Source organism: Macaca fascicularis, chromosome 1 (genome assembly GCF_037993035.2).
Source record: "Macaca fascicularis isolate 582-1 chromosome 1, T2T-MFA8v1.1".
Taxonomy (NCBI): Eukaryota; Metazoa; Chordata; class Mammalia; order Primates; family Cercopithecidae; genus Macaca; species Macaca fascicularis.
In genome coordinates, this window is record NC_088375.1 from 167,976,868 (window position 1) to 167,990,511 (window position 13,644).

The window sequence follows — 13,644 nt, forward strand, 5'->3', positions numbered from 1 at the left end:
AATCTAGGTCTCTAGAGATCACTTGGCTAGCACCATACCTGCAGGCGTTTCACAGCGCCTTTCAAACGAGGGCAGTTTGTCATAAAAAACATCATCTTCTGACACTACGAACCAAAGAAACATAAACGAATGGAAAACAAAAACACAAATACAAATCCCAAATGAAATCAAGAAGCCCACTTTACTGACTGAAACACAGGAATCATTTTAATGGAAAAAGGAAACAAAACTGAAAACACTGGAATTATGATTACGATATAAAAAAGTGTTTTGCTTATTTTGTGATGATTCTATGAGAGGAAATTAAAATGTAAAAAAAAGCCAGGGTTTAGCATCTGTGAATTTGTCTGAAGTCAGCTCCAGGGAAGAAGTCACGCCCCATCTTCTCAGGGAGTTGCTAAAGGAACTGTCATTAAAAATTGACTTATGCAAGTGTATTTCACTCCAACACAATTCTCAAATGGTCAGACATATGTCCATCAACAAGAATCTCCTGATAGAGCACTGACAGCTCAATAGGATCACTCAGTATGCACCTTCCTCCCATGGGGAAAGTAGATGCTTTTAACATGGCCATAAAAAAGCAACAGTATAAATCCAAGGTCCCTGTATGAACTATCCCATTTCAGCCTCATCAGTATCCAAATTCAATTTGCCTTGCACCTGCCTTTGATAGTTATGGACTGTTAATTTTGAACAGCATTATCATAATTTTATCTTTGTCTATGGTATCCAGCTGTGTCTGAATGTCTTTGTAAATTGGTCACAACATCATGCATGAATTGGTGCTCTGGACTGTAACCAATTCAGCTCTTTCTAAGGTCTCCCTTCTCAGCAACTAACAAGTGCAAGTAATTGGGATTTTGACTCTATGTGATTTTTAAAAAGTACTCAATGTCACAGGTCTTATGCATACTATTACAACTTTAATAGAAAATGGAATAAAATCTGTACAAAGACCAGTAAGAAAGAAAAATGCAGAGAATGAAATGGATGAGGGTAGAAAAAATATTCCACAAAGAATAATGTTCCTTGGAAAATATTCTATTAGCTTGACTCCATATTTACAATTTAATGATAATATTCCTCATTATCTCTATTGTTATCTCTGTATCTTGAAACGTCAAGGAGCTTGGTTCTTAGAGTAACTTTAAGCAATTTCCCTATCCTCATAATATTAATAGGATTTCCCCCCAAATCATATAGTAGAGGTCCTGTGAGCTTTTACTAATGCAAAAGAACTTACTGTTTTTCATTGATTCTTTTTATTTATTTATTATTTTTAAAAACTGAGATGAGAATCTTGCTGTGTTGCCCAGGCTTGTCCTGAATTCCTGGGGTCAAGTAATCCTCCCATCTCAGTTGGGATTACCACCAGATTACCACTGCACACCACCAAACCTGGCTCATTGATTCTAAACTGTGCACTTTTTCACATTCTAACCTGTCTGAAATAATTAATGTAATAAAAAAGCATTTTATGTTAGCTCAACCAGTAGTTTTTCTCCCCTTTCTCAGTTGTATATAAAATAATGGTACATTTTTCAATCGAGGGTGTCAATTCAGTAAAAGGCAGTTGTATAGGAGCTCTTCCTTATGCGAGTGTGACAATACACAAAAAGTCCTATTTTCAGCTGTGGCATCAGACTTGCTATTGTGTAATCACAGCTGTCATGAGACATTTCATATCCAAAGTCATTTAGGGGCATTTTCTTACATGAATTGCTGTGTAGAAGGTTTAGACTTGCTCTTAAAACTTTAGTTCTTGAATTACTTTAGATTTGCCCCAATTTTGGCTCAAGTACCATAGGAAATGTCAAAAAAAGTATTGTGGTGGGAGGGAAATGTTGAGCTATCAACCTCAGAGAATTTGCTGCTGAAATTCTCTACCTCCCTCACACCATTTGACTACATTAAGTTGACATTCCAAGTCAGTCGTGATTAGGCCTTTTGGTGTTAAACAGCCGAAGCGCATCCTCTCCGGAGAGGAAGAGCAGTGCACAGGAAGCCTGGGGACAGTCAGTCTTGACAATATATTTACTTCAGAGAAAAGTGGCTGTCAGGTGACCCACAGCAGGTGAAAAGACAGAGCAGGAGGGTGAGGAATTCAGCAGGAAGATGGACACCAAATAAACACAACAAAATCAAACAGATTAAATCAGTATGCTCCTTAGTAATAAAGCAATGTGACTATTGTCTTACATGGCTATATATATTTTTTAAACCCGCTCTGGTTCATCTTGAAAGAACCCATACTAGATGTGTTAAGAATCAAAGTTTCTGGCCAGGATTTGAGATTTCTGCGGCAGAGAGTATAGAAACACATTGTACAAATATGCACAAAGTTCAAATTCTCTCTTTTTTTTTTTTTTTTTGAGACGGAGTCTCGCTCTTACCTAGGCTAGAGCATGCAGTAGCACGATCTCGGCTCACTGCAACCTCCGCCTCCCGAGTTCAAGGGATTCTCCTGCCTCAGCCTCCCGAGTGGCTGGGACTACAGGTGCCCGCCACCACACCCGGCTAATTTTTGTATTTTTAGTAGAGATGGGGTTTCACTATGTTGGCCAGGCTGGTCGAACTCCTGACCTCGTGATTCGCCTTCCTCGGCCTCCCAAAGTGTTGGGATTACAGGCATGAGCCACTGCGCTTGGCCAGTTCAAATTCTTTGTGTGTGCTGTTTTCTCTATGAATCACAGTGCATTGAAAGAACATGTTACAGGTTTATCTGAGGTCACTTGGGGCCAGGTTTCTGAGTGACAGTTTACTCTTACTTTCCTCTCTGACCAACAAGGCAAATCACATGAAGGAGGTGAAACAACTCATCTTGAAAAAGAGTGACAGTGTGGGGAATGGCTTATAGCAATCAAGAAGTATTAAGGGGATAGAATTTTAAAAAAAGTTACAGAAACAAACAAACAAACAAAACAGAGGGAAATGAGTTACTAGGCATTGAAAGATAGGAAGCCCTAAATTGCCCCAATTGATGTTGCAGACAGGAACAAACTTGGCTACATAAATAATGTTAAATATCTGTCTGTTGCTAACTCACATGAAACTAGGTAGCTGGCTCTATTTTCACCAAACTTGAAAGGTTCTTTTGGGAGGATCTGATTAAAAATATAAAGCATGTGATGTAGTTTAAATTCCCTTTGGGGGACTTAAGAGGCACACCTTAACTTATTTCTCTGGGAAAATAGGCAGTTCTTTCTCCAGAAGGGCTTCAGACTTTGATCAAGCTACTTCTCACATAGGCAACTGTGCATTCTACTCTTCCAAGAGTAGCAGAAGGAACTTATTTAGCTTTAGTTAACCATTCTCCCAAGCAGTGTGGGATGGGCCAAGTGGTTTACACTATGGAAGAGCCGGAGGGGAGTTCCGACAACAAAGGAAGACAGTGGGGAATGGGAATCCCATGGGAAAAATGGAATGGGAAAGCCCTAGGTGGGAGACACCATGCAAAAATGAGAGAGGCAACAGGACCTTGTCTCCTGCTGGGAGGTGGAAAAAGAGAGAGACCAGCTTTGGAAAGGGGAATGATGCTCCAGGCAAAATGAAGCATTGAAACCTTGGAAAACCATCCAGCTGAACAGCCATTCTCAACTCTTCATTTTCATCACAGCATAAGGAAAGAGGCATAAAGGCATTTCCTGAAAATGCCTTATTTCTCTGGGAAAATTGACCACACATCACTGAAAAGCACTAGAAAAAAAAATGCCGAAAAGTTTGCTCAGGTCTCACAATGCCGATGTTTATACCATTTGTCAACATAAGGACACCCAAAAATGATGAAGAAATGAAAGCTTCAAGAAAATACAGGTTCTAAATTTTGTGATTTCTGATGTGGTACATGGTTGGAATTTAAACAAACATTTCCCCTCAAAGGAGACATTTTTATTTAAGAAATAATATCTAAATTACAAGACCTTCCTTGGCGATTTCTTCCTTATTTTTTGAATAGCTCTGTATGGAACAGCATAAGAAAATTCCTGCAAAACACAGGCGTTAATGTTCTTGTATTTGTTTATTTGCTTAGGTAAAGCACTTTGCCTCCTTTGCTGAGAAGTTGGTTTTAAAAGAAGAGTCAGGTAATAGTAGCAAAACACACAGCAAAACAATTTCAACTAGAAACACAGGGCCTTGGGGATTTCAGACAATTAAAAATAGCCAGTCAAAACCACAAACGGATTAAAAGAGAGGAGAGAATTTTTACCAACTGTGGGAGTGGTGGCTGCACTCAAGGAATTGGTTGACGATATTGAAGAAGTGCTTTCAGCCCGCGCTAAGGGTGCTATTGGAGGAGGGCTGGAAGAATGAATGGGAGGGCTAAAAGGTCTGGACTGTAAGGAGAAGAAAAGAGATGAAAAGTTAGATACACAGGTTGCAGCATTTTTGTTCCATATTGTTAATGTCTCCCAGCCCCAGATACGACAACTTAGGTTTTTAAAGAATAGACGACACCATTTTTACACTGTAATTAATTATATCTATACGAGAGTTTGTGGAATTGAGCTGGAGAAACGATAAACCATAATATGCTAAACCTGAGCTTAGAGAAGCTGGGATCTGTGACACGGTCAGTGGGTCTGTTTCAGCACCGAACTCACATGCCCTCAGGGACTCAGCAGGTAACACAGAGTGAGAGTTCATACTCATCTAAAGCTAACAAAATACAAAAATACTATACTGTGCTAGCTCAGCCAAATACTATGCACATCATTTGTTTGTGACTCCTGTGTGCAAATGCCAAAGAAATCTACCTCTGCCACAAGTCTCTCTTAATTGTTCACACAGAATGTTTTCCACTCCTCAGCCTTAAAACACACGGCAAGAAACTTCTGCAACAAATTCCCCAAGCCACCACTCCTTCACTGTATATTCACATAGTGTGCCTACTATGAATAAGTCATCTGCATTCTGGGATCAGAAACCAAGATTTGCCCTCTCTTGGAGTTTTCTAATATCAGACAAATATTGTGAAACAGCTCTCTTTCTAAAGGATTTAGTGCTATTGAATGTTACTATCATCATTTGCATCTAACCCACTGTAGCAGAGATGAGGGCCCAAGCATACCATGCCTGTCATTTTAGACGTTGGCTTGAAAGATGGCAGAAATTTGAGGAGGGTTGAAATGTACACTCATACCACAGTGACTGTCTTTCAGATGCCACCTGTCAAGGTTGTTTGTACAAGTTCTCTAAACGCTTAGACCTGAGGGCATTTGGAGCTTCTGTTTGTCATTCTCACTGTTTCTGAGCAAGTCAGAGCAGAAGGGAACATACCACATCTCCAACTCCAGGCTTGCCTGGTGGTAGCTTTGGCCGGGATGGAGGCCGGGGAGGGGGTGGAGGTGGAGTGGTACTGCTGCAAGGAACCAAAGGAGTGGCTGGTCGAGCAGGGGATGATGCACCTGAAAAACAAGCTGGTATTAAAAATGGCTGGAAACACAGGGGGCCAAAGCGCTGTTATCACAGTACAATGCCAGTCCCGGACACATTTATTTATTTATTTATTTATTTTTGCCTTGGCAGTTACTACACTAAACACTGTAGCATTTTGTTTTTTCTCTTTTTTTTCTTAATAAAGAAAAAAAATTACTCAGTTCCACTACGGGTGATGGCAGAAGCTCATTGCCTTTTGTTGTCATGTGACACCCAGGGAAAGGTAAATCCTTTTATTGCTCTGTGACAGAAGGTAAGGTCTTAAGACTCTTGGCTGCGTGGTAGGTGCCTTTCATTATCATCATATACACACTAAACACATAATAAATTCTCTTGCATTTTGCATGTATTTAGAATTTGTTTATGTCCAAGATGAAAATGGGGGTTAGAACTTGAAGGAAGATGAATGATTTTTTCCACTTTAGGCTTTTCTTCTTCAAATGTGATTAAGAGAATTATGCTTTTGACTGTAGTTAAAGTATGAGCGCCAACTTTATTAATGTACCCAAACACTGGATGGTAAGCAAAAGACAAAATACAAGAAAATAAATTAGATGTTGCATGAATACTTTGTATTTAGAATCTTAATAACAGAAATGCACTGAATTTAGAGGATTTTATTTTGTGAAGGAGGCTGCTTGGGAATCTGTCAATGCAGAGTTTGCCCACGATGATTTTTGAAAGAGCCTCTTGGATTTACTTTTCTGGCTGTCAATGACAAGCGCATGAAACACAGAAGACACACAGAGGCTGGCATGCACATCAGTCAGCACACCAGTGGGGTCTCTGGATTCAGGAATCTGCCTAACTTCAGTCGTATGTCTGAGATACACAGGGAAACTTTACTAAAAACCTTTAAAAAGTCAAATCAATGTTCAAACCGTTCTTGTTCAGAAAAGTTCCGACTGCTCCTGAGGTTTTTGTCACTTCCGTTAGAAACACAGGTCTCAAATCATCCCAAGAAAATTCGAAGAAATCCTGCCCTGGGAAAATATCCACACTTCATCCCCCATACCTGCCACCCCCTCACCACCTCCCAAACAACACACCACAAAACTGGGCTCTCTGGAGAGTTTTTATATCAGCATCTCAGTCTCCAAATTCTCAGACTCTCAAAAGCTTTGAAGTTGAGCAGCAAAACCTATCATTTCAGAAATCTGCTGTGTTTTAAGAGAGTCCCTGGGGGATTAAACCTTGTGCCTTTTGTTTAAATAATCTGAAATCCTGAGTGTGTTTCTCTGTGTTGTTTATTCTATGTGTAATCACATTAGTGTGAAACCTACTAATTATTACCCCCGCTCCCTCTCTATCTCCACCTTCCTCTACCACTACCACCTGTATTCTTACTTTTTTTCTCTACTGGGCCAGGGTCTATGCTAAGCACTTTACACGTATTACCTTATTCCCCTGACAAGCTTTGGAGGTAGGTACTGTTAGGCATCTATGCAGAATCTGAAGCTCAGAGATGTTCAGTAACTTGCCTAAGGTCATGTAGCTAAAACTGTGTATGTACCTCCGAAGCTCACGCCCTTAAATGCAATCTCTTATAGCTTGAGATGGACTGTGGTGGAGAGTCCCACATTTTGCATAAAGTCTGTTCTTATTTTTGCTTGGCTTGCACATCTCTCTCTCAATATAGATGTTTTTAGTCTTTGGCTAATCTTCTCTTTAAAAAAAGGTATGTTTTGACAGGCCCCACTACAAAGTTTTCTTTTGATTATTGTGTTAGTAGATTTACACCCAGGATATTTTCAGAAGACAGAAGCAACAGCATAGAGATCAATAAATCTTTAAACAGTGAAGCCTCAGAACTTTTTTTTTTTTTGGTGGTGATGGAGGAGGAGGTGTTCTATTTAGCTTTGTGAAAACCATGCCATAGGAAAGGCCCAAAATGTCTATCTGTAGGTCTGTTTCCAAGAAATAGTCTTTTGAATAATTCTAAGAAAAAGCCAACTCTTTATCCTTTTCCTACATGTTCCAGTACAAAAAAAAATTTTAAACTCCTTTCAGTGATGCCTGGGAAAGTACTAAGGAGCCACCACCAAGGCAGTGTGGAATACTGAAAAACACTGGATGAAGAACCAGATGATTTGAGTTCTGGCCCTGCTGGCCTGAAACCTCAGCTTCCTTGTTTTAAGAGACATTGTTTCTACCTTACAAGGTATTTGTAACAAATAAAATTGAAAATGCTTATGAAAATGTTGACTATATAAAATGCTACACAAATAGAAAGTAGTAGATACTGGTGATGATGATTAAGATTGTGTTTTTTGATACAAATACAACTAAAAAGTTAAAAAAAAGTTGTTCATTGAAAAGTTAATTGTTTTCCTTTATGGATGCCCCATTGAAATCACTTTTTTCTGTACTGAATTGAAGTAATTGATTTGTTTTGCAGCTAGAAGGACAAGGATATTTCAGTTAAAACCCTGCTTGACCAAACCCTGAGGCTTAGCAGAGGATATTCAGGGCCTGAGGGGTATTTCACAATTGAACTAAGGCTTCACATACTTTTGTGAAATTACTCAACTGTTTCACATTTTATTAGTGTAGATGGCTATCATTTGCACATCTCTATCCTCACTCTTCAATTTTGAAATGCATTTTCATTTCCCCCTTAAAAAGTGTTTATTTCCAGAACAATGCTGGAAAATGATTTGGACAGCACCACTGTTTAAGGTTTAACTTTAAAACCCCCCAAAACACTGAGTTTTGTGAGTTAAAAAAGGTTGGCAACCATTGACATGCTCTCAATCCATTGGTTGTTCTCAAGCTGGTTTAATCAATTTCTTTGGCAACCCCCAAAGACCACGTATCTACCGCTTCCACTTTCATTTCTTTTTTTATGTGTGTGTTGGGCTGGAGCAGTGGAAGCAGCTGGAAGACATGGTCAAGGCACAGTCTGTGGAATCCAACAGATCTGGGGCCGTATCCTGGCTCTGCTACTTACTAGCTTTGTGATTACAGCTAAGTTACCTTTTTGAGCTTCAGTTTGCTAATCCACAAAATGAGGCTAATAGTTCGTGCTGTTGCTGGGAGAATCAAGTGAGTTAAAACATATGCACTTTGAAATATGTGAAGAACTAAACAACCTTTCCCAAGTTGTGTTTCTTACACCATAATTATACCATTTCTTTGAACAAACCATTAAATATGTATGTAAATGATTATATGCTATGTTTCCCTTTTTGATGACTAACACATTAAAAGCCCTGAAACATTACTAATAGAGCTTTCTGCAATGGTGAAAATATTCTAGAACTGTCTAATAAGATAGTTGCTAGCCACATATAGCCACTGAGCACTTGAATTGTGGCTGCTGTATCTAAAGAATGAACTTTTTGTATTAATGTTAAGCAACTATAATTATAATTAAAATAACCCCATGTGGCTAGGCACCTCTGTATTGGACATTGCTGCTCTAAAAGACTTGTGGTTAGGAAATATATTCAGTTAATTCAACCCCAGGTAGCTCAGACTAATTTGTTTATTGACTTGTGTGTTTGCATATAACATCTTTAGTTTACAAAGTTGGAAAATGTTGCACTGAACATTCTTTCTTTACTTACTCCTTTCTTTCCCTGGCCCTCAAACTTGGTGCAAGCCAACAAAACTCTTTTCCCCCCGGCCTCTGGCACACAACCCCCATGGGAGAAGAGATAGCCTTTGCCAAGAACCAGCGTCTGCATTCCAGTAAAGTGCTGTTCTGGCCAAAATAGGTATTTATAACTTTTGCCATAAGGAAATTGAAGTTATTGGAGCAAATTCTTAACTTCCAACTGCTTTTCAACAGCAGGTGCCTCTTCTGATTCACAAGGTTATCAGTACTGTCTATACTTGGTCAGTGACAGTCACCTTGCTGTAGATAACATTTTAAAAGTGAGTGCATAATGGTATACAATTAAATATGCTTCGAGAAGTGCAAGAAAGTTAGTTTCATCAGGCCTGATGTTATAAAAAGCAGGTAGTGAGAAGCATTGCTAATCTTTAAAACATGAGGCCATACCCTATTGTTTCAATCTTAAATTTATATTTCTTCCAGCTTGTAAATGTTCCATCAATAAAAGATTAAGCAGCAAATAAACTGGGACTTAATTAAGGAGATCATGCTGCAGAGTTTTATTTATTCACACGCTTCAGTAACCCAGTTCAATCTTTTACTTAGAAATCCAATCTTTTAATACCAGTAAAGTCAAGCTTTTTCCAGCTCAATTATTAAGATCAAGAGTCTTTACTGGTGACATTTTAAAATAATTTCAAATACGGGTATGGAAGCTAAACATTAAAATCACAACAAAACTCTCAAAAATTCCAGAAAGAAAACAAAAGTTCCTTTCTTCCTAATTAGATTAGTGATAAATTCAATTGGACAAATATCTTCGAGAGCTTTATGAAAGGTGTTAGATGAAACACAGATGAATTACCAAAGCCACCTGTCCTCTCTACTCCTGATAAAGGTGTTTCCTTTGAGGACAGCATTGTGGCCTACCCTTGGAGGGAGGTGGGTATTCTTTAAATGTCCTTTCAGGAGTCTGAGAGCCTGGCTTAGGAGAGCTGCATAGAAAATAAAAGTACACACCCCTCTTTTATAATGGACAACTAACGTCTTTGGGTTTGTGGTTTGGAGGATTTACATAGTCATTCTTTATTATCTTTACAGGTAGATAAGGAGCTTTGTATCTCCCCAAAGACCTAAAAGAACAATAGAGGAATGGAGATGGATGCTGTAACCCTCTAGAATTAGAGGAGCACAGACCGAGTACATTTTGAGAGAAGACTTTAGGTGATCTTGTTGATGACACTGTGCAGTGTAGATGGGTGTCAGTAGTCAAATAAGTTTGGAATATTTATAACCAAACCTTACAAAAGTGCCTGGAGACCACACTGGTTAACAACATAGGCTCCAGATCAGAGAAACCTGAGTATGAATCCAGTTCATTGCCTCCAGCTTGTAAACTTGGGCAAATTACTTGACATCTCTGAGCCTCAGTTTTCCCATCTGTAAAATGAGAAAGATAACGGTATCTACCACATGGTGGTGGTGTATGAAATAATGCACAAAAAGCATTTAGGGCCAAAAAGCATTTAGGGCTGGGCACGGTGGCTCATGCCTATAATCCCAGCACTTTGGGAGGCTGAGGCAGGTGGGTCACTTGAGGCCAGGAGTTCAAGACTAGACTGGCCAATATGGTGAAACTCTGTCTCTACTGAAAAGCCTGTCTCTACTGAAAAAAGTAGCTGGGCCTGGTGGCACGCACCTATAATCCCAACTACGCAGGAGGCTAAGGGAGGAAAATCGCTTGAACCCAGGAGGCGGAGGTTACAGTGAGCTGAGATGGTGCCACTGCACTCCAGCCTGGGCATCAGAGCAAGACCTTGTCTGAAAAAAAAAAAAAAAAAAAAAGAAAAGAAAAAGAAAAGAAACAAACAAACAAACAGTGTGGTGCCCAGGACAAGAAACTGTAGTTTCTATTATTTGCAAAATAAAGGCTCCCAAAGGTCTTATGGTAAAAATACTTGCTGACTTTGAATAGTTTTCCTTTTGGGAGGAAGAGGACCTGGAGGCATACACACCTAAAAATATAAAACACTGGTTTTGTGTGCAGTACAGGTGAACTCCTAGCCCTCTTCTTGATCACCATGGACTCTGTCACTTTAAGCACAGAAGAATTTGCAAGCACAGAGCAAGTACTGCAAGACCTCATTGAAAGAGGCAGTGATGATGACTGAATATTAGAATTTCTCTCTTACTAGATTTAAGTACCTTTCACTTTATTGCCTCTTTCACAGCAAATGAAAAACAAATACATGGCACCCCCTGAAGGCCCCTAAACTGAACCCACATGCACAGGAAGGAAAGCACTGGGGGGTGTTGTCAGACAAATTTGGGCAAGAGTGGAATAAATGATATGGGGGAAGATGCATTTGAAAATCTTGATATTGCTTTAGTATGCATGGTAGGTGTTACCATAATTAAAACACACAAAATGAAGCTTCAAATAAGGAAAAAAAATAAAATTCAATGTCAGAATTGGCATAGAGTCCATCACCTGTCACCACACTTAGAGTTGACCTCATAGCCTGATGAGTGTGTCAACTGGTGAGAACAGAGAACAAGTTTGTCTTCAGTGACAGCTTGATGAGATTACAGATGCAATATATGTCTCTCTCTTTTTTTTTTCCTTTTGCTTTTTCCTAAAATCTCCTTTTCAAACCTTACATCTTTTTAAAGAAGTTAGAGGGGTTAACGTGGTTCTTCCACAACCAAAAAAGAAAAGAAAAAAATTGGAAAAAAAAAGAAAAGAAACCCACCCGCCTCCTCCTGCCTACATACACACACAACACACTGGCCCACAAAACCTAGTGTCCTTGTGGGGGCATCCGACAAGGAAATCAGACATTTAACATGAAACCCACTCTATGTGAAATCTGTCTTCCTAGAACTTTCCTGAATTCCAAACAATGGCATGACAGCTTTGTTTTAGAAATCAAGACCTCTTAACTGCATGGTAGACGGCAGGGCACACCTAAGGGCTGAGAGTGCAAGGCAGGACACATCCACAGACTTGGACCATGACTGTGAGCATCTACCATCTGATGGACTAGGACATGCTGCAGGGCCACAGGACACCCAGACCGGAGGAGCGAGGGCTGAAGCTCTGAAGCCAGCTGCCAGGCAGGAGGAGGGTGTTGCTCACACTGCAGCAGCCATGGCCATTCCCCGGCACAAGAAGCACACTCAAGCGTAAGACATACCACTGGTGGTCCCCGTACCAGGGCCCGAGCCAGGTCCGGGGGACGAAACCACAGTCCTGTAGGTGGGTGGTGGTGGGGGAGGTGGAGTTGCTCTTTGTCCCAACCCAAAATCTTTAGGAGATGAGATTGTTTCTAAGTAATCATCTTTAATGAAGGTCTGCTCAGCGACTTTCTTCTGGACTTCTTCTAAATTGAGCGGCGATGGTACATTGCGAGGAGGCCCGGGAGGCCCTGGGGGGCCCATGGGACCTGGGGGGCCGAGAGGGCCTGGAGCTGGGGAGTCAGCTGGGTTGTCTGGTGTAGCTGGTGGGGACACCACTTTTTCCCTTGGAGTCAACTCCGGAGTAACATGTTCCGGGGACGTATCAGAAAAATGGACCCACTTTTCTTCAGCATTAACAGCAACAGACTTGGGGGACAATACTGGCCCAAAAATGCTGTCCAAGTCATTGATGGATGGTAGTTTTTCAATTTTGATCTCTGTGGCTGACTGGTCATTTCCTGTGGTTAAAGTAGTTGATTTTAAACTTTAATTGACTTATTATTTGTGTGGGGATTGAGGGAGGGAGTCAAAGACTGGAAAATACATTGCTGTGTGAGGTGCCTCAGTGGGCGTACTTCATGATGTAAAAATATCTTTATTGGATTAGGAGCCTAAGGTGAGGGGAAAGATTCCCCCCTCCATAAAGTGAGCATCATATTTTTATGCTATTATTTACTCTTTTTCGCAAGCTGAGCACAAGCCAGCTACTTTGACCATCATGTAAAATGCCGTGCATGATACTGCTCTCAAAGGCTCCTCACAGGTGCACAAAGTATGATCATTTTGAGAAGTTAGTGTCAGATTCACAGAGAAGTACACGCTCTGGGACTGCAAATTCCAAAAGCAAGGTCCCTTCTGAAAATCTGACCTACTAAAATACACATCACACAACATAAAAAGAATTGAGAAGTGAAAGCTGGCCTCATATTTTATTAAGATTGTCTACTCTCGTATATTAAATCAAGACTTTGGTGAAACTGATTATAATATTTGTTAATTTAAAAAAGTGATCACATCATATTTAGCTGTATATCCTCAACCTTAAAAAACACCAGAAACACAGTGCAAAGATTAAGAAGATATCACCACAAAGATACTTACAAACACAGATATACACACCCCACACACAATACACACATAGATTATTGAGGAGGCATTTGCTACTTATTAGAACTGTCACATATATACCTGCTTAATAGGGAAGAAAATAATTTAAAAAATTTTAAGTAATTTATTTTCTCATTAAGTCTAACCTGTCAACATCATAGGCATAACTGTGATATTTATCTATAGGATGTCATGATACCGAAAAGTCTCTGTTTTGCTAAAATATTAGCATAAGCTATTCCTTCTAATTCATAGCAATAATAAGAGAAAAAATTAAAAACGGTCTTCTACAGCTCTGT

At 39.8% G+C, this 13,644-nt stretch overlaps 1 protein-coding gene across 48 annotated transcripts in view; it reads right to left on the minus strand.

Moving 5' to 3' along the window:
• SGIP1 (SH3GL interacting endocytic adaptor 1) overlaps positions 1 to 13,644 on the minus strand; it is a 215,892-nt gene that overhangs the window by 56,128 nt on the left and 146,120 nt on the right. For 20 of the 48 annotated variants that reach the window (XM_074004426.1, XM_074004407.1, XM_074004504.1 and 17 more), the window contains 4 exons: positions 12,196 to 12,696; positions 5,281 to 5,408; positions 4,211 to 4,337; positions 39 to 104 (listed from right to left, as the gene is read on the minus strand). In XM_074004426.1, coding sequence (XP_073860527.1) covers positions 39 to 104; positions 4,211 to 4,337; positions 5,281 to 5,408; positions 12,196 to 12,696 — 822 coding nt within the window. The remainder of the gene's footprint in view (positions 1 to 38; positions 105 to 4,210; positions 4,338 to 5,280; positions 5,409 to 12,195; positions 12,697 to 13,644) is intronic. The other 28 variants (XM_045369555.3, XM_045369551.3, XM_045369537.3 and 25 more) reach the window with 3 other exon arrangements.